Raw genomic sequence first — 20,250 nt, 5'->3', positions numbered from 1 at the left:
CGGATGGCGTCCCCAAAAACCAGAGGCAGTGGTTTCTGCATCGCCAGCCCGCGACCCGGAAAGAGCAAAACGACGAGGTGGTTAAAGAGTACGTCGGACGCGGGCAAATCTTTTATCTCTTGCTCGTACCTTTTACTTTATGGGCAGGCACTTGTAGATGATAGTGGAGACACCATACGGTACCGTGTGTGCGTCGATGCGAGCTCGAATTCGTGGTTAAATCTTCTTCCAAGATGATAACAAGATTCTGGATGGAAGACTAGCATCACGCGGTTGGCGAACCTCTTATCAAAGACGCGCTAGAATAACTTTTGTATTATCAGTTAATTAGTACGTTCCGCGTCTCATACAAAGTCCCAATTAATTAAAAAAACCATACATTACTCTACATAGTCCAGGCCTTGCGCTGAAAGTCCAATATGATCGGTACAAAGTCAAAGAGCCCGAAATCAGGCCAGTACGCAGAACAAAACTGTATTTGCGTATCTTCGCAGCACTACCAAGAGGTTCCGTCAGGTCACATCCAGAAGGGACAGCAGGAAATACAGACCTGCCACAAGAGAAAATCGCTAAGACGCTTGACACCACTAGTCCGAATCATAATGTCTAACGGCGGGCTCCCAGCCTTGCTCGTCATGAGGTTATCCTCAACATCCTGAGTCGATATTCGCAAATCTACATCATCCTTCGCAAGCGCGTTCTTCACGCAGGATTGAACAGCCGTGGTAATCTCGTCCGTAGAAGCATACGGCATGCATATATTCAGGATGGACCTTTAAACAACCGTCAATCGGGAAGGACTACCGCCAGTACTGAGCAGAACAAACCGATTATGTCCTCGCGTCATATTCTCCGCCATCCGTATAGCCTCTCGCACAGGTTTCGGGAGAAGCTCTCTCTTCCCAAGGACATTCAGCCGGACTCCATACTCCTCCAGCAGGTCCCCGTGTTGGCAGAGTTCCATGAGCTTCTCTTGCGCCAGCGACATGAGTGCTTGCACCTCGTCTTCTGGGCGCTTGAAATTGTCAATGGCGAAAGCGTACACCGAGACACACTTGATGTTCAGGCGAAGGCATATCTCCAGCACCTATGGAAGAGGTAAACGGGCCAGGTAACAGAGTAATAGGCGACAAAACGTACCCTCCTCAGAGCAACGTATCCTTCTGCGTGACCCTGGGGTATCTGTTTGTGATTCATACGGGCATATCTCCTGTTACCGTCCATAACGAAAGGCGACATGTTTGGGGATAGGTCCTGCAGCCAGGACGCGCAGCAGCAGACGTTGTGCCCGAGCATTTATTTTGTCTCGCAGCCAAAGAAGACAGTATACAGCAACATTAAGCAAGGGTAGTATTGGAAAGAAGAGAAGGCAAAGGAACGGGTGATTTCTTTTTGTAGGCATGTTACGAGCGAATTGAAGGAAAAGGTACACGTAGATGTAAACAAAAAAAGTTCATCTTATCATTCTACGTCATATATTCTCAGTTCAATAATATCTTTGTAGAACTTCCAGACTCCTGTTCTGCAAAACTATACCGATACATTGGTAGGCTACGTTCTACAACTCATGAAGCAAACTGACTTATATATATACAATCGCTACCATTCAATACGGCGATAAAGCCACGATAAGTACGAAACGGTCAAGAAACTACTGCGAAACTTTACGACAGGGTAGACAAGAGAACAGAAATCAGAAATCAAGCGTCGTAGTACACTTTTTAGCGAATAGAACATCAGAACAAAAAAAGGCTTGCATAAGTAGCGTGAAAAAGCGGGCGTTTCGTCAAAGGAAGAAAAAGTAAAAAGTACCAATGATCATCGACGAGCATAATGGCCGCCTTGGCCAACCTGCTGCTGCTGTTGCTGCCAATGGCCCTGTTGCGCCGCGGCGGTGTTTGCAAGAGCTCCAAGCTGCCCACCAGGCGGGCCACCGCTTCCAGGAGGAGCGCCATAGCCGTACCCAGGCATCATGTGTGGTGGATACATATCTCCTTGCCCTGGATGATGGTGGACCGTAAGGTCCTGACCCATATTGACCAGCGGATTGTGGTGGGACCTGCGCATGGGACTGGTTCGGAGACGTTGGCGACCCCAGCGGTATTTGAGGCTGCTGCTGGGGTGACTGGGGTGGAGGTTGACCTGAAGAAGGAGAAATAGCAAGAGAAGGTGGTATGGTACTGTTGGGAGAGTGGGGCGAGGTGCCGCCAGCCAGATCGAGGAGGTGCAGAGGTAGCGCCGGCGTTGGACGAGGCACGACGACGGCGCTTATCTCCAGCGTTTGCTCGACCACCATGGGCAGCGTCGTCCTCCTCATGACCACCATCATCATCTTCCTTTTGACCTGGTTGCCCACTGATGGACAGGCCACCTGGAAGATTACTAGAGCCAGCTGCTGGGGGTGGCATGGCCATAGGTGGGCCGCCCGACTGACGTCCAAGCGGTGTCCCTACTGGCATGGACGATGGTAGCGTTCCATGAGGGGCATTGAGACAAGCCTGAATGAGATTCTTGCCTTCTGGCTGGGTGACGAGAGGCTGGAGCTTGGCAGTGGTGAAGGTGTATACGAGGCCAGTCTCTGAGACGACGAGTAGCAAAACCTGGGTACCCGTGAGAGTAGAAAGCTCGTATGCCTTTAGGGGATGGAAGAGGGGGTGAGGACAAGGCTCGATAAAAAGGGAAAGAAAATTACCTTTTTCATAATGCCTGGAAAAGGGAATGTAAGAAGAGACGCAAGGGTGTGAGTGCATGGGAGACATACCAGCTTTCCTTTTGGAGAAGGTTATATGACGTCTCGATTTATCCTGGATAAATTCGATCTTGATCTTTCGTCTTCCTGCCTTCTTGTCTGACTTGGGCTTGTCGTCGTCGTCGTCATCATCGCCTGCACTGTCGACGGCGTCCTGGTCGTTGATGAACGCGTCATCGCTGACAGCGGGCGGGCCTACGGGAGGTGCTTGTTGAGGGTCATTCTGAGGTGCAGCCATGTCCATGGTGCGTTGGCGCTTTCGCATAGCAGTGGAGTCAGCCGTCTGTGTCGACTGCGTTGTAGCTGGAGTGAGATATTTGGGAAGCACGACGTGTTTTAGAAGGGGGATAAAGCAGTAAAGGACAACATTCAACAAGTGAGTTCGCTGTTCACGACGACGAGCAGCAGGGACGACAGACCTTGTGTTGGAAAGGGAGGGAGAGGAGTCAAGTGTGGCCGTAAGAGGAAGTGTGGGCTAAAACGGAAACTGGCTCTCACTGGGTCTCCCAGCCCTTCCCTTTTCAACCGGATCTCGCCAAACACAACCAAATTCCCACGCCTCATTTCCTCGGCTCTCAACAGGAACCCAAATCAGGAACTGCTGACTCATGCTTGACGGGAGAAATGCTGAATCTACCCTGATTAATAATAAATCAGGATAGCTTGCCACTGAAACGTTCATTCTCGTAACTGCTATCGCTCCCATCTCCAGCTCAATGCCGCTCAATGCCAGGGTAAAACAAAGGAAAGACTGGTGAAACGGTGCGTGGCAACCCGCGATCAGTATCACGCGCTCCTTTATCTGCGCATTACTGCCTGCGTCCCCAATTATGGCGAACAATGCTATGTCGGCGAGCCGGCTCCGTAAGCATCATCATTTCCTTCAAGTCATCCCCGACTGCGCAGCCCTTACGGAACCAGATCCGTTCCCATAAATGTCAATTTCTTTTCCTTCTCGGGAACACCGTTCTCACAACTCCAATTGCTCCCGCAGTTGCCAATCACACACATCAATACATTGCACAAGCCAAACGAAAGAAAGACTATCAACACATATACATCACAAATGCACTCCAATCACGATTCCCAGATAGTAATGGCGGGAGGTCCACTGAAAGCTACGAAACACCTCCAACAACGATTTGGCGCATTGCGCTCTTTACATCATCATCAATCATCATTTTTTTGAATATATTTTTGGTTTTTTTTCTTCCTTGGTGAGCAAAGTGCATCGCGGAGCGCTCTGCAGCTCGCCGTGCGGGAGCCTGTCGAAAAGATCCGCACATCCGGGGCATTATGCCGCTGGCCTAGACAAAAAGTCATTCATCCAAATTACGGCGGTTGCGTCGATAAGATCTCCAATGTCCGGGAAACACGTTCATCGAACACCATAGTAGGATGCTCAAGCCGAAGTTTCTCAAGGATGCCAACAATCTTGCTAACGTCAACACCTAATGGCAGGGCTACCACTGCGCGCAGGTACGCGGCAGTATCTGCATCTACGACCCCGTCCCGTGAGCCAACAGGAGTGTAAGACGCGAACCACTCACCACTTGGATCCATACTCTGTCCCGGTGAAGATTGCTGGTTATTCAAACGACTTGGATGTATATCTTCGCATCCTGCATCCCGACATACCCCCCCTCCGGGAATCTCATACTGGCAAATCCGTTTAGATGGATCCAGTAGTTTGGTAGCTGTAGCTGTTTTCAGTAGTCTCAGGTCTGGAGCAGGCAGAAGTCTATGAATGTGCATATCTGAATGGATGGAGGAAGCTGAAGAACTGCGTGAACGTGGCATGGTGGAAAAAGAAGAGAATGAAGTGATAGAAGAAAGAGAAGTAGATGTGTTCGAACTTAGTGCCCTGGCCGAAGGCCATGTCTTGAGAGAAGGTGTTTGCTCAGAAGTCCTCGCTGCCGAGTCGTTCGCCGTGGACCACGATCGTAAGAGAGGATACGAGCTGAACAGAGAAGCATATGCTGTGAATTGATCAGCTTCGTCTTGATGCTGCTCCAGCAGGCCCAGATTTTCTTCTTGTCTTTGGATGTTCGTGGAAAGTGTCACCTAAATCAAGAGAAACAGAGAAATGTATCAGTATTAACATCTTGTGACGTGCATGGAATCTCGTTGAGACCCATACACAAATGAAAATGAAAAGAAAACGAACTCGTATGACGCACCTGTGTCGACGAAGACGTTGCGACGTCGACGTCGACTGCTTCGGTCAGAGTGTCGAGTCGGTCGTCGCTATGAGGCATATCCACACCGTTTGTTTTCGGTACCTGCTGGGGTTAAACCAGGAAGGACAAAAAAACCAGAGGCAGAAATTCAGACAACGGTGCCGGGAAGAAAAGAAACAGAGAAGACAAGTTAGGAAAACACGGAGGTTGCTCTGAAGACAGAAAGAGAAAGAATCCTTGCCGCTTGTTCTTGCACAACTGCGAATTGGCAGTGCGGACACGATTATAAAACAAGGATTGAACGGAAAAGAGAATCAACGAGGCATTGTCAGTAGGAGAAATGAGGAAATAAAAATGAAATTAAACACTCGCCTCCTTCACCATCAGAGGGTTGACCGCTTGCGTGTCCATTCGGAATCGAATTATCACCTACAGGGGTATAGGGAAAGGGGAAAAGCAAACAGAACAATTCACAGATTAGCCAGAGTCCGAGGAGCGGAGAACTGAGAGAGTAGAGAACCATGTGGAGGCAGTTGCAGATGTAGAAGCGGAAGCGGCGGTGGCCGCAGCGACTTGTGTCCGAGCTTTGCAACAATCGTCAGGTTCCCGATCCAAGGCCATATGTTGTAAACGTACGGAGATTGGTAGTGGATATTCGCTCCCCGGCGGAACCGTTTGCGGGGACACCAAGATTGAGATCTACCTCTTCCTGTTTAACGGGTACCGGTTTCTCCGTAACACCGTTTGCAGGTTCTTGGACAGAATTCGTCCGCTACGATGTTTTATCGATGAGCTCAAGAAGAGAAGGTAGGCAGACGCACCATCAATTTTTTTACTCGATTTTGCTCCTTGTCAGCGATCAACTGTCTCATTCTTGCAATCTCCATCTCTTTCTCCATCAATGTCGCAGGTGACCGAGTACGCGGGCCTCGGCTCGTCTTTGCGCCAAAAAGAGAAGTCGGAAGATATGTGGGAGTCGTGCTGGTGTATTCGCCGGCTTCACGCATAACATAATCGTCATCCCCTTCGCCCTCGCTGTCGCTCAGGTCGATGACTAGTCTGCGCATCTTACTGACATTGGCGAATCCAGTTCCCATCTTTCGCCTTAGATTGTGTGGTGGGTGAGAGCGGCCGTTGGCTAAGCCGGTCCCGTTGCGAGAACTACCGTCCATGTCAACAAAATCCGCAGCTACGGGTCGCCTCCGGACAGGTTGGCCATCGAGACTGGTCATAGACGTGCTTTTCTGAAGAGGTGTCGGTGTAGGAGTGCTGCTGTTAGAAGACGACGATTGCTCGGCAGTGAGCGAAGATAGAGGAACTACCACTCGGCCAACCATGAATGATTGCTGACGAGAGATTTGGGGCTTGGATACCGGCTGCGACCTCCCAAGTCCGGGAATCTCGTCGACATCCATTGCCTCACCCTCTGCCGTGGATTCAAGCGTCTTCAAAAAGTCATCAACTGTCTCCGTAGCCATCTCCACGTCCTGGGGTAGCTGTTCTGGGGACACGTATCTTGAAGAAGCAATCGATGAACTGCTAGGAGACGGCGGAGGTGGCGGTTTCGCCTTGCGAGAAGCTTGGACAGCTTTCCTTGCAAGCAATTCTTGCCGTCGTTGTCGTTCCATGTCATGTAAGCTTGTCACAGGTGACGTCTCCGACGCGGACGGAGAATTGGTGGAGAGGGCAAGAGAGGATGGTAACGCCGAGTTTGGGCCAGGACTTTGTACATCGGACAACTTCAACGGCCTAGGTGGTAGATTGTGGTACTGTAAGCCTGATGGAACAGGAGGAGGAGGCATTGAAGAAGACGGTTCTTGGGTGGCATCTGAACGGAAGAATGGTGGTGGGAGATAGGGTATCAGACCATTAGTGTCAAGATTGTCGGGGAGCCGAAGATTGAGCTCATTGAAAACGTAGTAGACTATTTCTCGGCTGAGACCACAGTCAACGAGGTACGTTGGAGGGATACCCCAGCCAAGAAGATCCAGTATAATGTCTTTCGCGGTGTCGTATTGAGTTTGATTCACTGCAAGTACATCAGTGCGCCACACCTGAGTCAAGGAACAGAGGGGCGTACTATGCAATCCAGGCCTGACATGATCTGGACCGAGGGCAAGATAAGCATTACTGCTATACGATTCGTCGACATCGACCACCATGTTGGAGGAGTCGCGGATCTCAAGAGGGCTGGGCGAAATATTAGTGATCCTTTCCAACAAGACGGGCGGTGATTCCTGTTTAGTAACGGCCGTCCTTGAAGGAGACGCCAAAGATGATTTGATTTCGTGGGCAGGTTCCAGCTGTGGGAGCTGGGGTTGTGGCGTCTTCATAGGCAGTGGTGACTGTTTAGTTCGAGCTGGTGCTGCTGTAGCCAACTGCTCTTCTGAGTCGCTTATTTCACCCTCTTCGCGAATTTGGCCATCTTCCATATCTACCGGATGAGGTTTCGATGGGCCTGGTGCTGGGGCTCGAGTTGTGGACGACGGTACATCCTCTTGGCCATAATCGAGCTGGAAGGAATCGGCAATGGGAGGAGGTCGAGCAGGCAGAGCTGCAGTAGAAGACTGTTCGCCAGCGGCTTTGCGACGCTTGGACTTGAGAGTCAACAGAGCAGCAGCACGTAGAGATGACGCTGGATCCGACGAAGAGCCTGTAGCGCTGGTATTCTCCTGATTTTCAGGTCCAGTGACAGTACCAGACATCATAGAGTAAGAATCGCAAAATAACGCGTCTGGATGGCTGTCTTGCAAGGGTGCAAGAGGAAAAAACAAAGGAAGTGTCGTCGACGGGGGGAACGATGATGGATAAAACGAAGACGTTGTCCTCCGACTGCTGATTATTATGAAAGTTCCCACGAGGAGCCGCGCACGGACCTGGCAGCCCATATTCATTCCATCATCAGCTGCAGGTTTTTATTGTTCTATTGCCTTTCCCAGATACATGAAATTATTCTAAAAGATTTCTTAGTCTTTCTCTGTTCTTCCTGATTATCCAGCGCCCTCCATACCAACCCGCGACGATAAGTACGAAAGCTCCAACAATTGCTGCACCGATATATCCCGAATTGTCATTCGCCTTGAAAGAAAATATAATAAGCATAATTTCCGCAGAAGGAACATGTCTTACTTTCGCCCATCCTCTCCACCATCTCCCAGTAAGTGCTCCATCTTCCGCTTCCGCCGCTTCCTGGCACGGAGTACAAATTTCTCCAATGAGTCCCATGATAGTGATAAGCGAAATGCTATGGGTCCTTTCGCTAAGTCATACAATGTCAAAATATGAAACAAAACCGTACCTGAACGCAACGAGAATACTCATTAGGGTTAGAATGATGCTCAGCCCAGACATCATGTTCATCTTTACTCTCATGTTTCTTGCTCGTTGAGAAAGCACCGACTCATTACCTGTTTCGAGAGTAGGAGACACGGCCTGTGGCTCGGCTTCGATAGTGCTAACATTCCCGAGAAATTTGGGAGAAGACGCCCTTGAAGTCTGTACTACCGGGGAGTCTGTAATCGCCTCTTCAAGGGGCAGTAAACATCTCTGCTTCTCGAAAAGAACGAACGAATGCTCCGGGAAGCCAGAGTACGAGTACAGCATCAGAATCGAGTCCAAAGAGTCTATCATCGCCATGCCGGCCGTGAAGAGCAGCTGTTAACAGTATCAGCGTTGGTGAAAAAATGGGTCTATTAACGGATCTGACTGGCAATATAACAATGTCACCAGGAGGAATAGTAGTTCCGTCAGATCTCTTTTTCGCCAAGGCTGAAACGGCTAAAAGGGCGATCGAAGATGCAGTATCAAATCCTAGATATATGACACAGTAAAAAAGGTCCAGGATGCTTCCAGTACAGGGGCCTCACTGAATCCAAAAAGAACGCCAACGGGGTACATCTAACGGGAAGACGTTATTTTGTGCACATTGAATCCATTCATCGCTATCCCACCTTCCAGGGTTTGTTGACGAACGTTATGACGGGCCCTAATATCCTCATCATAAGCATGTGGCCATGTTTGGGGTCTTCGAGCGGCACTTCCATGTCCTGCTGGACGCCCTCGTCTTGCTGGGGGTTCTTCATCTGTTTCGGCATGTGAGTAAGTTCTCTCCTGAGCAAGACGCTCACTTTTCGACGCTGCTGTATCGCTTTCCACAGGAAAATCGAATTCTCGACACCTATAATGAACAAGAAGGAACCACTGACAGCCGCTCCTGCTTCAGGATTAGAGATGTTGTCAGATATACCTGTGCATGCTAGGCTCACCTACAATGCCTCCCACTGTACCGACGCCGTTTATTTTCTCGTAAACATCGGACGATATGGCGATTGCAACGTTCTTGGGAAGATAATATGAGACGAGGCTGAAGAAAAACGGGATTCACTTACAACCACCACCACGATTGTACTGTGCCCGAGAGAGAAAAATAGACCGCATGTAACGGGAAGTTGGCCCATACTTATCAAGCCTCTTGTTGCGTTGTCAATCGCACTTCATCGATGGTCAGACCCGGTGAGACACTAGCAGAAAATGAGCTTCTGTGTGCCTCCCTATGTGATATGGACCTTGCTTACAGAAACCACGGAGGTGAACCTTATATGATCAGCATCAAGAGCTGCATTTTCAATGAGATTGATAGATGGCAAGGTTGAAAATTGAACTACCGTGTCGTAGACCCAACGTCTAGTGGTCATCGTCAGAGGGGTAAATTTGCAAGAAATTGGTGACGAACCCAAGCTAGTAAAGCCAAGCTTAGGATTGGCTGCGTTTCTCGGCTACGACCGAATAGAATTCCTGCGACGGTCCAGCATATCGCATTGGCCAGGAATTCAGAAGTAACAAGCAATAGAGAACGACCAAAGAGAGTGAGCCGGGGAAGACGACAGGGAGTCCACAGTGTCATCTTGGTACGAGGAGTTTGTCGGACAAAGAAAAGGGTGTATACTGTATACGCATTTTATTCTTAGCAGATCGACCAGTACCTCGTGGGCGAAAGCGTTATCCGAATCGTGCACGGAACCAGAAAAAATTGATTTAATTTAAAATAGATAAGCGCCAAGTCAGATGATCGTCCATATTTAGCTGACGAGATTGTTATGACTGATGACTACTCGGGGTGAATAAGTCCGCTGGCACGCCTTACCCATCTACTTCCATGTACCCATTTGTTTTCACTACTCCTTCAACGGTTTCTGTATAAAAGGACGACTTAGACGCGTATAACGTGCACGATCAGGATGTCACATTTATTTCAAGAGTAGGTGTTCTGTTGGAAATGTGTGCATACACATGGCTCAACCTTCTGTCAGGCTAGGTGCCGGCGCATTCCAGGCATTTCGAACGATAATACCAGAACCACATAACCGAGTGCCAATATCTTTCGATGCCATACCTTCTATCCTCGTGTCATATGTGCCATTTCTGTTCATGGCATTTCTCGCGCGGCAGGAAAACACCTATATCATAAGGCTACTGTTGCTACCGACTGTCATTACTGCGTCCCTCGGAACCTCATTTCGGTATTATTGGACAATACCGATGATGAATACCTGCAATTGGGGCTCATGTAAGTTCTGATGTTAATCCTAGCTTTATACACCTCGATTAACTATCTTTCAACAGGCCTGAGTGCTTTTGTCATTATTGGGAAAGCTCTGGACTACACGTTTCATAAGGAAGGCGTGCTCAGAGTAGATGAAGTATGCCCCGGTCAATCCAAGGGCAAAGCTACCGCAAATGGGTCTGCTAATGGTCACATCAGTCCACCAGTAGGCGGGCGTTCGATTGCCCCGTGGTTAACGGATGTCGTTCAACTCACTACCTCCATGCGTGGTATTAGTTGGAAGTACGGCCAAGAAACTTACGTACCTAAGGAATCGCGTCCACTAGACCGCAGTCCTTTCGTAAACGCCACTATCATCGCCATGCTAAAGAACTTTCTTATCATGGACACTCTGGAGTTCATTCTAAAGCTTTTCCCCGGCGTCGGATCGGTCTTTGGGGGCTCTATGTTCTACTATCATCTTCCGCCCATCTCACGATATGCCGTATCTACGTTTATTCATATTCTGTCCGGCAGTTGCCTACTAGCCGGATTTGAAGCTATATACCAATTGGTGACCATTGTTGCTGTTGGGATTTTTGACGATTCCCCTTTGTCTTGGCCTCCCATCCTAGATTCTCCCTGGCTTTCAGAGTCCATGCATGAATTGTGGTCCAAGAGGTGGCACCAGCTACTTCGTCGGACATTCATGGTTTATGGAGGCTATCCAGGGAAATGGATTGCGGGTGACTTTGGCATGGTATTGGGAATCTTCATTGCCTCTGGACTATACCACGAGTTATCGATGTACGCAATGGGCAGAGGACTCGACCCTGCACCTGTGATTTTCTTTGCTCTACAAGCACCTATTTTGGTTATTGAACGCCTCTGGCGAAGGATCACAGGCCGAAGAGTTGGTGGGTGGTATGGACGGCTGTGGGTGTACTTCGTCACGTTTGTCCTGGCACAGCCGATGAGTTCGTCTTTCTTTGCATCCTTTTGATAGATGATGCTGATCTTTCTTCTTAGTTAATTCGTGGCACAGGCGTGGACTTGCTGGGGGCTTAATTCTACCGCCATTCTTGAGCCCGACAAGGCTACTCGTCCCTATCTTTTTACGATTTATAAACCCTTCTGACTGAACTAATAATATATACCGCACATCTAGGATCTTGAGTACCACATATATTATAATAATATATTGACAGCTAGACACTAAATTGACGAAACCGACGTGACAGTCAGCACACTAATACTCTTCGGTCGGTTCTTCAATGGGTTCCTCCTCGCTATACCCTTGATCTATACCACCCTGATCGCTGGTTTCCCCGCCGTCTAACTCGGCACCATCTTGACTTCCGCTTGGATGACCTGAACCATGACTGTTCGTGCCCCCGCTGCCAGGATCAAGTTCCCCATCACCAGTCTCACTCTGACTAGAGCCGAACTCTTCATTACCAGTACCACTTTCAGTGGAGTCTTGTCCACCCTTTCCTCCAGTAGATCCGCTATCAAGATTATCATCGCCACTATGAGTGGACTGCTGGGTGCCATCTGGTTCTTGTGTGTCGAGGCCAGCACCAGGACCGGAGGTACCATCAGATGTGTTCGTGGTAGGATCATCAAGAGTGCCGGAGCTTTCGGGGTCAGTAGGATCTGTTTGAACTTCGCCGTCCGAACCAGGGTCACCCTCTTCGCCGCCAATTGGTTCTTCAGCTGCAGCTTCAGAATCTTCCGCGCCTGCAGCTGTAACCATAGCTTCAAAATAACTGATCTATACCCTGCTGTACAAGCGTCTTGGCGGACTTGACTTTTGCCTACGGAGAGACTCCATGAACAAAGACGTTATAAATCACTGTGGATGGACATACCCACTGAGCCTCGACCTTGCTCTTGTCCTTCTTTCCACACGCCTTGGCTCGTTGGTAGGCTTCTTCCACGGCTTTCCATACCGCAGCCGCAAACTCCTGGGCGAATGCTTTCTCTGATTCCTGGACCTGCGAGTTGGAGAGGTATTCTGCTACGCTTGCACCTTCTTCATCAGCAGGTTCTGTCGTAGAAGAGGCTGTAGACGAGGTGCCATCCAATGCCTTTACCGCAATCGCCTTTTTCTGTGATATGTTTCATGAGACTCTCTGTAAGCTGCGGTTCAAGGTGTCCTCACCGATTTATAAACGCTAGGTTCAACTTTCCAAAAGTTATTCCCTTCACCGGTACTCGCTGTCGCACTACCAGAGCTACTGGAAACTAATCTGCTCCTCAGCCCGCTTGGTTTGGAAGTGGAACCACGGGAACCGCTAGCTGCTGTACTGCTTTTGGCTGACTTTCCGTTCGCGAGGGTGATAGGATCTTCCAGCCATGTTGTGATGAGCGCTTTGGCTTTCTTGCTGAATGGATTCGACGAAGGTTGAATGACTTTGGAGAAAGCCGTGAAGGCCTCACAGATTCTGTTCTCTTGCAAGATTTTGTCAATGAGGGGAAGTTCAACTGCGTTGTCTGAAGATTAAAGTGAGGTTTTGCTTTTCAAAGAAGGGCCGCCGTATGCTTACCGCAGGTCGAGGATTGCTTCTGCAGAGCAAGAAGCAGTTTTTTAGCGCTGGAAGTTGCTGTTTTGCTGAGTTTAGGATCTAGAGGTGTGTAGCTAGTAGAATCGCTGTTAGTCTGCGTCGTTTGAGTCCTAGAGGAGCCGAAAAGCTATTAAAAACTTTCAGGACTGAAATTAGCCCTTAACCGCGAGCCGACTTTACCCTTCTCTGATTGGATGTGTGGCCTCCGGAGGTACTTGTTTGCTCGCCATTTGACGTTTCATCAGCACTAAAGCTTTTGCAGCTTTGTTGAGTCGGTGCCGCAGTCACACCACAGATCGTCGGTTTACTAGAGCCAAATAGACGCTTGATAATGTCTACGTCAAAGTCAATTCCTCTAGTAGTGGTTTTTTGACACTGTCCATTCTGACAAGTCTCATCAGTACCAGTCCCAACGCACGTTGTATAGGTATAAATTACTTACGGACGAGGATGACCCCGATGTGGATGACTGGTATGTTCATGAGACAACAGGTTTTCACCGGAGTGGGCAAGACATACTTTACCAGTATCCTTGCCTTTTGAGGAACTGAAAAGGCCGCGAACATCTAACTATAAGGCGTTATTTGATGGCGCGAAAAAGACGTGTTTAGTCATTTACCTCCTCGGACTCGTCCCAACTTGTCGTGGCTGGTGCTGAACTCGCAGTCAAGGTATACAATGCAATCACTGCAAAAGAGATCCTGTGAACACGCATGGTAGATAAAAGATCAGTACAAGGAGAGTTGAGTCTGAACCGTCCCGCGGTCAGAAAGCTAGTATGAGGTCGAACACCAGGTTCTACAAGAGATACTCGGCATCTTCAGAGGTTGTATTTATACCCAAAGGGCAATGCCTTCGAGGACAGGTTGCTATGTCAGGTCTGCCAAGCCCGCCAGCTTCGATACTGCCTGGGCCCGACTGAGTGATGGGAACCATAGTGCATTATGAGGACAGCAATACGTCGTGATGATACCGTGCGCGCTGGCTATGACAAAGGGGGAAAAAAACAGTTTGCAAAATACGCCAGTTCTGTTGTCTAGGGGGCGGCGCTCCTGAAGCCAATAAATGCCAGCCAGAAAGCATATAGATCGTACAGCGAAATTAACTATTGGAACTTCATGTCGGTGACCTTGGTGTCCACGACAAGTGGGAAGTTTGAATTCAAACTGGAATTCCCAGGGAATTTTCCTTTGTTTAAGACGGTGAGCCTGAATGGGAGATAGCAGCATCAGCGAACTGCTCGCTTTCGCGTGTTGAGGTGTCGTCGTTCTATGTAAGGCTTGGCGTGGTGATCTTCAGGAGAGTAGTCACCCTGCTTACGTCTTCGGTGATGCGAGTCCGTGTCGTTGACGGGCCCCGTTCAAGACGATCTAAAGTCACCGCTTTTCGACCTAGTGCAATGTCACCCATTCGCCCTCACCGCAAGACACGAACTGGTTGCAAAACATGCAAGCAACGCAGAGTCAAGGTGTGTACTCACCGTCGGCCCTTGTACAGCTAATCCGACGTTGAATTGAAGTGCGGTGAGGAGCTCCCCAAGTGCAAGAATTGTATAAGGAGAGGCATAGAGTGTGTCTGGATCAATATCCCACAAAATGATTCGGTGGTGCCAGGGACCTCTACCCCTGCTGCCTCGAGTTCACATAAAAATCCCCCTTCCACAATATCGAGGCGTACTGGCGCAAGTTCATTCGACTTGCTGACTCTCGAACTAATGCACCACTACGCGACCGTTACTTCGCACTCACTTTCTTCTGATCCTGCCTCGTCGAGTTTATGGCGAACCTTCATTCCAAAAATCGCGTTCGATCCTAAAAATCAATGTCTTCTCTATGCCATTCTCGCGATGTCGGCGCTTCATGCCCACCATGCGAATCCCACGGCAGGTCAGTATGCTGTAGCCGCAAGCACCTACCACTGGCAGGCCAAAACGGGGTTACGCAAGGCAGAAATGGATGGGAAGCTGGATGGTGATGCCGTCTTTATCACCTTCTCTCTTGTCGGGCTCTATGAGTTCGCTACCTCATCCTGCTCGGACTCCAGCGAGTGGCATACCACGGTTCGTTCTCTCCTCCCGAAAGTTACGAAAAACTGGGTAAAGCTCCAAGATGGTGTTCTGCGTCCGATGCTAGACACTATGGCGCCAATGAATATATCTACACCTCTGAGAGAGCCGTTTCCATCATCTTTGTCGGCACTTCTGAGCACGACGCATTCATCGCCAGACGTTCAGGAGCTGTACGACGTATCAGTACATGATGCGTACAAAGAATCGATACGTATCCTCGAGATATCATGGAAAGCCTCATTTCAGAAAGACTACTGTATGTATGCATCGTGCATGTGGTGGTCAACGGTACCCAACACCTTCATTCGCCTGTTGGCAGAGCGGAAACCGCGCGCACTTATCATCTTGGCCCACTACTGTATTATGATGAAAAGGGTGGCGGCGGATGGCCCGTGGTGGGCGAGAAAGCAGTGGGGTAATGAGGCAGCAAGGATGGTCTCTGCGCTTGATGCACGATGGACGCCCTGCCTAAGATGGATCTCGAGTCAGTTGGACCAGCCATGTGGGGGTCAGTCGGTTGACTTTGCGAGCGCGGGTTTCGTGAATTGGTTGAACGAGGCAGGATCTTTAACGCCTTCTGCCCTGGGTACAGATTTGATGGATTGGCTGAGTAACACTGGATCATAAGGGCAGGTGCCATTGTATGATCCCTAGAGTATCTGCTAGTATGATAAGCAGTTGTACAACGTCCGAGTAGTAGATGTATTAATCTTCTTTAATAGCTGTAGATTTCTTTCGCATCAGAATAGTAGTGTATTGTATGAATGATAGAAGAATATTTTATGAGTAGTCCAAGTTGTCAATGAAAACGGTCCCTTATTAAACGTAGAAAGGCTTCAGGTCCTATTTGGTATCGCGCCAATTATCTGAGCTAAATTTTGACTAAGTTATCCTCAAGCTGACAACGAACCGCCATTGTTTCAGATCTCTTGAACCTCTCCTCGCCAATACCACTGGAGCTGCTCTCACCAGAAGACGACAAACCTCCATTGCTCCCAACCGTCTGCTTTTTACCCCGCTACTCTTGTCGCCAGAACCTTCATCCAACCCATTCCCCTCTACTCCTCCTCCAATACCTTCCCTCCTTCCACTTCCAGACGTCCTATCAGTATTGTCGATATTCTGGGATCTAGACTCGTCGGCCCATGGCCGCCGCTACCTACTCGTCGTGTGATCACTCGAGGTGCTGATAAGACCTGCGGTTTCATCAGAGGAACCGTTTTGTTTGGGGTCCTGGGTGTCTTGTGGACTCTCCTCTTGTGGATATTGCGCGCCCTCCTCTTGCGAGTCCCGTAGGTCCTCTCGATGGATCCTCCTCTCCTGCTATCGTATCCGTATAGTGCTAGACGCCGGTTGATATTAGTTTTCGTAATCCTCCTTTTTGATTAAGCTGGGCCTGGAAAAGCTATTGAGTGAGAAGTCAATATACGACGAACATGACGCACCGGCATTTGGTGATCTTATTCTTCTCCGCTGACGTTGCGCGGTCTTGAGCTTCCCTTACGGCCTATGGGAATGTATTTGTATCCGATCAAGAACAGTAATATCAGTGGTGTAGTCTAGCCAGGATGACGAGTAACGACGGCAGCGGGGGGGTTTAAAGCTTCTGGACACACCACAGATCTGTCCTTCCCCATTAGCAATCAGCCTTCGAAGCAATCAGCTGCGCCTTCAAGTGGCTAGTCTCCGAGAGAAGTAGATATCAGTCCGCTTCCTCCGCGGTATCAGATTGAGCAGAAACTGGGCTATCGATGTTCGTAATGAAACCCTTCACCTACACAAACAAGCCTTTCAGCAAAGAACAATACGTAAGATACCAAATGGTTACCTCTTTTGTTTTGTTTTGGGCTTAGGTTTGTTCGTTCAGTGAACTATCTGAACCATTCTGCACTGAGGAATCTGTCCATCCCTCACTACTATTGAAAGATTTTGTACTTGCAAACACCGGGTTTATCTATCTGATCCTTGACGGCTACATAACATGAGCCCTGTCGACGAAGTCTGGGAAGACTTCGCGCGCACATGGAGACCACGTTTGGGCTTGCTACTAGAACTCTTGCCACGACGACATTTGCTGTTGCTCTATGAACGGCAATCAGACGCCAGACACAACGAGAACTTAACATTTCTTACGTACGAGCTAGCTTGAGCCGCCTGATACACACTGCTCGTGGTCGGCTTTCCAGGATTTTTCACCCGGGAGCTGATCCCAAGCTAGATAATCAATTCATAAGGGGGCATGAGAAGAGGAATACGGCATCACAGACCGCATGAACGGCCGACGGTTCCGCTGTAGAACACAACTGCTGCATTTAAAGCCAGAAACAGGAAAGCTAGCTCCCGTGAGCGCATGATCGTGTCTTTGTCAATTCAAAGATGTTGAGTAAACTAGCCGTCCCGCGGTTGATTGATGATTTGAGAAGATACCAGGGAGGCATAGGCTGCCCGGCGGGTCTACTTATGGTAATATCGTCTTGCATGGGCGTCTTGGCATCGTCGTCAGGTTCTTTGCAAGTGAAGAGGCTTGGCTCTCCCAGCGGTCTCCAGACGGTGTTGTCACGAGATATCGTCGGGCATGATGCGCCAAGAAACTCTCGAGTCGGACCGACAGTTGTATCATGCTCCCATTAATCGTTGAGTGTAATTGGCACGGCCAGAAAGGTATCGAAAGACAGGTCCACAAGGTAAGTCTAAGCCTTGAAATTGAAAGCGCGCGCTGCAGATCCTGAGTAGCAACGTAACAGAGGCTCTTGCCGCGCAACAAGAGAAGTTAGAACAATTCCCGTTAAAGCTATACTGATATCCAAGCAAAATTAGTCCATCCTGGGCTCGAGGGCGAGGTAGATATCGAGAAGCAACAACAAACAGCATGGTCGTTCTTCTTGAATGAAATTGGTCGCAAGAGATGGCGGTATATGGCAGACGTTCATCGGAGGGATCAAGACAGTTGTTTGCCTCTCCGGGCCGGATTGGCAGGTGATGTTTTTGCCGTCGGTCCAAGTTTCTTCTCTTCTAACCATCACGATCAGCCCTTGGCGGTGCTTTCACTTTCCGGGTCACTCCTTGTTTTGCCATTCTGGTTTAATCTTGTGGAAATTTCTATCATTCAATATTTCCTACCCTAAGGGTGACCTCGCCGATAAACAGCTTGTTCCGCAGGTCCGGCTCAATGGCACTCAGCGGCGACAGTGCACATGAAATTTCTGTCTAGGCCGATGTATCAATACTTTCAATCAAAATACGCCTCATGGACCTCGCTTCAGATACTGGAGTTTCTGGTAACAAATAGAACCAAGGATCCGGGCATTATATTTGACGGATCTTTCATTAAAAACTGGTCACGGTATTCACTTGACTATCCGGCGCTATCTCAGAACACTGTCCTTGTAAGTCCATCATTGACATAGAGTAAACACCATCGAAATAGAAAGTCGACTTCTTTATGTTTGCGATCCATAATCAGAGGGTATTCCAATGACCCGAGGCCCTCGCACACTGTACTGAGAGGACACCGCTCCTACTAGGTAGTTTAGGAAACTCATCCTGCCCTCTGAATACCTTATTTCAAGATCCGTCGTGTCAGTTTTACGTGTATACGCAACGCGTCTTCTCGTACTGGTATGTCTTCTTCTATGCTACTGTAGCTCCGTCATTAGCATCACCTGATGTTTTCTATGCATTTCGCAGAATCACACAGACAGAATTCGCGCTTCTGAGGCGGCGCAGTCCCCTACTCTAAATCTTCTTTCTCTTAGCTTGAGCGGCAATCTACATTGAGATCTGGGGATTGCCATAAACTGTTCATCTGTAGATTGTCCATGTATAGTTGGCGTATTTCGTTGAATAGACATTCCAGTCGGAACATTTTTTTCGTTTTACGGAGAGAGCAAGGTGCCGGAGAGAAGGGTTATTGTCGACAGCTGACGAAGTCTGAATTGAAGATACAGGGTACCGGAGCTGCAGAGGATATCATTGGCCTACCCCGGACATCACTGACGTTATTCAAGTGATCGACTGGACATCGATCTATGTCAAACAAACCACCACCTATCACTGTACTACCTTCCCCTATATTTACATAAAGGACGTATGCCCCACCAACGCTAGTAGCTACCTTCGGCTGGCCCCTCTTTGCTAAGGGAGAGTAAAAAAATCGTAATGATCATGTCCTCGCCAGCGGGCACGTCTTCAATGCCTTCCGCCTTTCTCGCCAATGAACTCCAGCTCGCTCTTTCGGAGCAACACTTCGGCATTCGATGTTTCTCCGTACTTAGTTCTCCCACGCCGTTGGTCGCCAAGGCTTCCGTGACGTTGTTGGATGGTGAAACGTTGCTGTTGGTGCTCACCGGGAGAGGGTATTTCGTGAGTCACAATTCAGATTGCCGCCGTCATCGTTTCTGTATTCATATACCTGCCAGATTGAGAACGGTTCTAAGAAAGCGAGTTCTTTGAACCTGAAGGTCTTCGAGACTGTCGAAGAGCTGTTGCAATCCGTTAGCGACATATACGCGGAGAAACGGAGAGAAGTCTTATGGAATAAACTGGAGAAGTTAGCATAAGTTTTCCAACGCCGATTCCCATAAAGTCAGGTGCACAACGCGTCTTATTCAGACTGGTCCTGCTGACGTCCTAATCGTAGACCATAATGTATACGACCAACTATAATGAATAGGTTCGATGTGCACCACCTTCCTACTTTCATTCCATGTCCCTCAATGCATCCGCGCCATTCATCCATCAGTGTGGTCGTTGCACATTTGGTTCTATCTCGTTCCGGTCCCGTTGATCCAGTGTTTCTCCGTTCTCCATTAAACATCGGGAATCGGGCGCTGTGCATTGTTAGAAATCATTACCGAATTGGCTGTCTAGATATATCGTTCGGCAGCGCTTGATGAATGTTGGCCGCCACCGCCCCGAAACGTAAAGGGGACACTCATTCGATGACGAGCTAGTCAAGTGAGGATCCTCATCTGAGGCGTATACATCAACGCGTTTGGCTGCCACAAGGCAACCGTATCCAGCAGCTTCTCGCTTGCAGCTTCATTGCCTCGACCTCATCAGGATGTGGAGCCTTCCATGTATCCAAAATGCGACGAATGGTGTAAAAAGCCTGGGGAGACCTCAGAAAAAGGTAAAATTTGCTG

General features: G+C 49.0%; 11 protein-coding genes across 11 annotated transcripts; 4 read left to right on the top strand and 7 right to left on the bottom strand.

The window, feature by feature from the left end:
• Positions 1 to 385: 385 nt before the first annotated feature.
• EV420DRAFT_1475911 (dehydrodolichyl diphosphate synthetase) lies at positions 386 to 1,239 on the bottom strand (the record flags this gene model as incomplete). The annotated part of the gene is made up of 4 exons (XM_060469299.1): positions 386 to 496; positions 551 to 773; positions 828 to 1,087; positions 1,141 to 1,239. 4 exons carry the CDS (start codon positions 1,237 to 1,239, stop codon positions 386 to 388), a joined length of 693 nt encoding a protein of 230 aa, XP_060335564.1.
• Positions 1,240 to 1,476: 237 nt separating this feature from the next.
• EV420DRAFT_1516409 (uncharacterized protein) lies at positions 1,477 to 3,301 on the bottom strand. Its single transcript, XM_060471941.1, has 4 exons — positions 2,733 to 3,301; positions 2,258 to 2,633; positions 2,017 to 2,142; positions 1,477 to 1,994 (listed from the first exon to the last, which is right to left on the bottom strand). Exons 1-4 carry the CDS (start codon positions 3,012 to 3,014, stop codon positions 1,819 to 1,821), a joined length of 960 nt encoding a protein of 319 aa, XP_060335563.1. The 5' UTR covers positions 3,015 to 3,301; the 3' UTR covers positions 1,477 to 1,818.
• Positions 3,302 to 3,482: 181 nt separating this feature from the next.
• On the top strand, positions 3,483 to 4,233 carry EV420DRAFT_1043131 (uncharacterized protein). Its single transcript, XM_060465499.1, has one exon. The coding sequence runs from the start codon at positions 3,590 to 3,592 to the stop codon at positions 3,968 to 3,970; it is 381 nt and encodes a 126-aa protein (XP_060335562.1). The 5' UTR covers positions 3,483 to 3,589; the 3' UTR covers positions 3,971 to 4,233.
• EV420DRAFT_1043216 (uncharacterized protein) lies at positions 4,026 to 5,123 on the bottom strand. Its single transcript, XM_060465500.1, has 2 exons — positions 4,930 to 5,123; positions 4,026 to 4,813 (listed from the first exon to the last, which is right to left on the bottom strand). The coding sequence occupies exons 1-2, from the start codon at positions 5,005 to 5,007 to the stop codon at positions 4,082 to 4,084; spliced, it is 810 nt and encodes a 269-aa protein (XP_060335561.1). The 5' UTR covers positions 5,008 to 5,123; the 3' UTR covers positions 4,026 to 4,081.
• A 367-nt stretch (positions 5,124 to 5,490) lies between these two features.
• Positions 5,491 to 7,822, bottom strand: EV420DRAFT_1516395 (uncharacterized protein). Its single transcript, XM_060471940.1, has 3 exons — positions 7,010 to 7,822; positions 5,566 to 6,958; positions 5,491 to 5,513 (listed from the first exon to the last, which is right to left on the bottom strand). Exons 1-2 carry the CDS (start codon positions 7,815 to 7,817, stop codon positions 5,724 to 5,726), a joined length of 2,043 nt encoding a protein of 680 aa, XP_060335560.1. The 5' UTR covers positions 7,818 to 7,822; the 3' UTR covers positions 5,491 to 5,513; positions 5,566 to 5,723.
• Positions 7,823 to 7,824: 2 nt separating this feature from the next.
• EV420DRAFT_1328332 (NicO-domain-containing protein) lies at positions 7,825 to 9,944 on the bottom strand. The gene is made up of 10 exons (XM_060468782.1): positions 9,662 to 9,944; positions 9,594 to 9,612; positions 9,523 to 9,544; positions 9,318 to 9,420; positions 9,195 to 9,267; positions 8,880 to 9,142; positions 8,796 to 8,826; positions 8,636 to 8,739; positions 8,228 to 8,583; positions 7,825 to 8,173 (listed from the first exon to the last, which is right to left on the bottom strand). The coding sequence occupies exons 1-10, from the start codon at positions 9,830 to 9,832 to the stop codon at positions 7,879 to 7,881; spliced, it is 1,437 nt and encodes a 478-aa protein (XP_060335559.1). The 5' UTR covers positions 9,833 to 9,944; the 3' UTR covers positions 7,825 to 7,878.
• Positions 9,945 to 10,062: 118 nt separating this feature from the next.
• On the top strand, positions 10,063 to 11,673 carry EV420DRAFT_1302734 (uncharacterized protein). The gene is made up of 4 exons (XM_060468424.1): positions 10,063 to 10,186; positions 10,239 to 10,495; positions 10,552 to 11,448; positions 11,501 to 11,673. Exons 1-4 carry the CDS (start codon positions 10,167 to 10,169, stop codon positions 11,611 to 11,613), a joined length of 1,287 nt encoding a protein of 428 aa, XP_060335558.1. The 5' UTR covers positions 10,063 to 10,166; the 3' UTR covers positions 11,614 to 11,673.
• Positions 11,667 to 12,452, bottom strand: EV420DRAFT_1043062 (uncharacterized protein). The gene is made up of 2 exons (XM_060465498.1): positions 12,347 to 12,452; positions 11,667 to 12,288 (listed from the first exon to the last, which is right to left on the bottom strand). Exon 2 carries the CDS (start codon positions 12,225 to 12,227, stop codon positions 11,721 to 11,723), a length of 507 nt encoding a protein of 168 aa, XP_060335557.1. The 5' UTR covers positions 12,228 to 12,288; positions 12,347 to 12,452; the 3' UTR covers positions 11,667 to 11,720.
• A 702-nt stretch (positions 12,453 to 13,154) lies between these two features.
• Positions 13,155 to 14,060, bottom strand: EV420DRAFT_1042987 (uncharacterized protein). The gene is made up of 4 exons (XM_060465497.1): positions 13,658 to 14,060; positions 13,558 to 13,608; positions 13,481 to 13,507; positions 13,155 to 13,422 (listed from the first exon to the last, which is right to left on the bottom strand). The coding sequence occupies exons 1-4, from the start codon at positions 13,751 to 13,753 to the stop codon at positions 13,198 to 13,200; spliced, it is 399 nt and encodes a 132-aa protein (XP_060335556.1). The 5' UTR covers positions 13,754 to 14,060; the 3' UTR covers positions 13,155 to 13,197.
• Positions 14,061 to 14,348: 288 nt separating this feature from the next.
• Positions 14,349 to 15,275, top strand: EV420DRAFT_1760462 (uncharacterized protein; the record flags this gene model as incomplete). The annotated part of the gene is made up of 2 exons (XM_060480623.1): positions 14,349 to 14,506; positions 14,558 to 15,275. Coding segments are annotated over exons 1-2 (855 nt in total), but the record flags the coding sequence as incomplete, so codon positions are not given.
• A 3,844-nt stretch (positions 15,276 to 19,119) lies between these two features.
• Positions 19,120 to 19,951, top strand: EV420DRAFT_1042666 (uncharacterized protein). Its single transcript, XM_060465495.1, has 3 exons — positions 19,120 to 19,468; positions 19,525 to 19,690; positions 19,746 to 19,951. Exons 1-2 carry the CDS (start codon positions 19,265 to 19,267, stop codon positions 19,663 to 19,665), a joined length of 345 nt encoding a protein of 114 aa, XP_060335554.1. The 5' UTR covers positions 19,120 to 19,264; the 3' UTR covers positions 19,666 to 19,690; positions 19,746 to 19,951.
• Positions 19,952 to 20,250: the final 299 nt, after the last annotated feature.

Source organism: Desarmillaria tabescens, assembly GCF_030435595.1.
Source record: "Desarmillaria tabescens strain CCBAS 213 chromosome Unknown EV420scaffold_6, whole genome shotgun sequence".
Taxonomy (NCBI): Eukaryota; Fungi; Basidiomycota; class Agaricomycetes; order Agaricales; family Physalacriaceae; genus Desarmillaria; species Desarmillaria tabescens.
The sequence above is the reverse complement of the archived record's forward strand: the minus strand, read 5'-3'. Positions and strand labels throughout refer to the sequence as shown.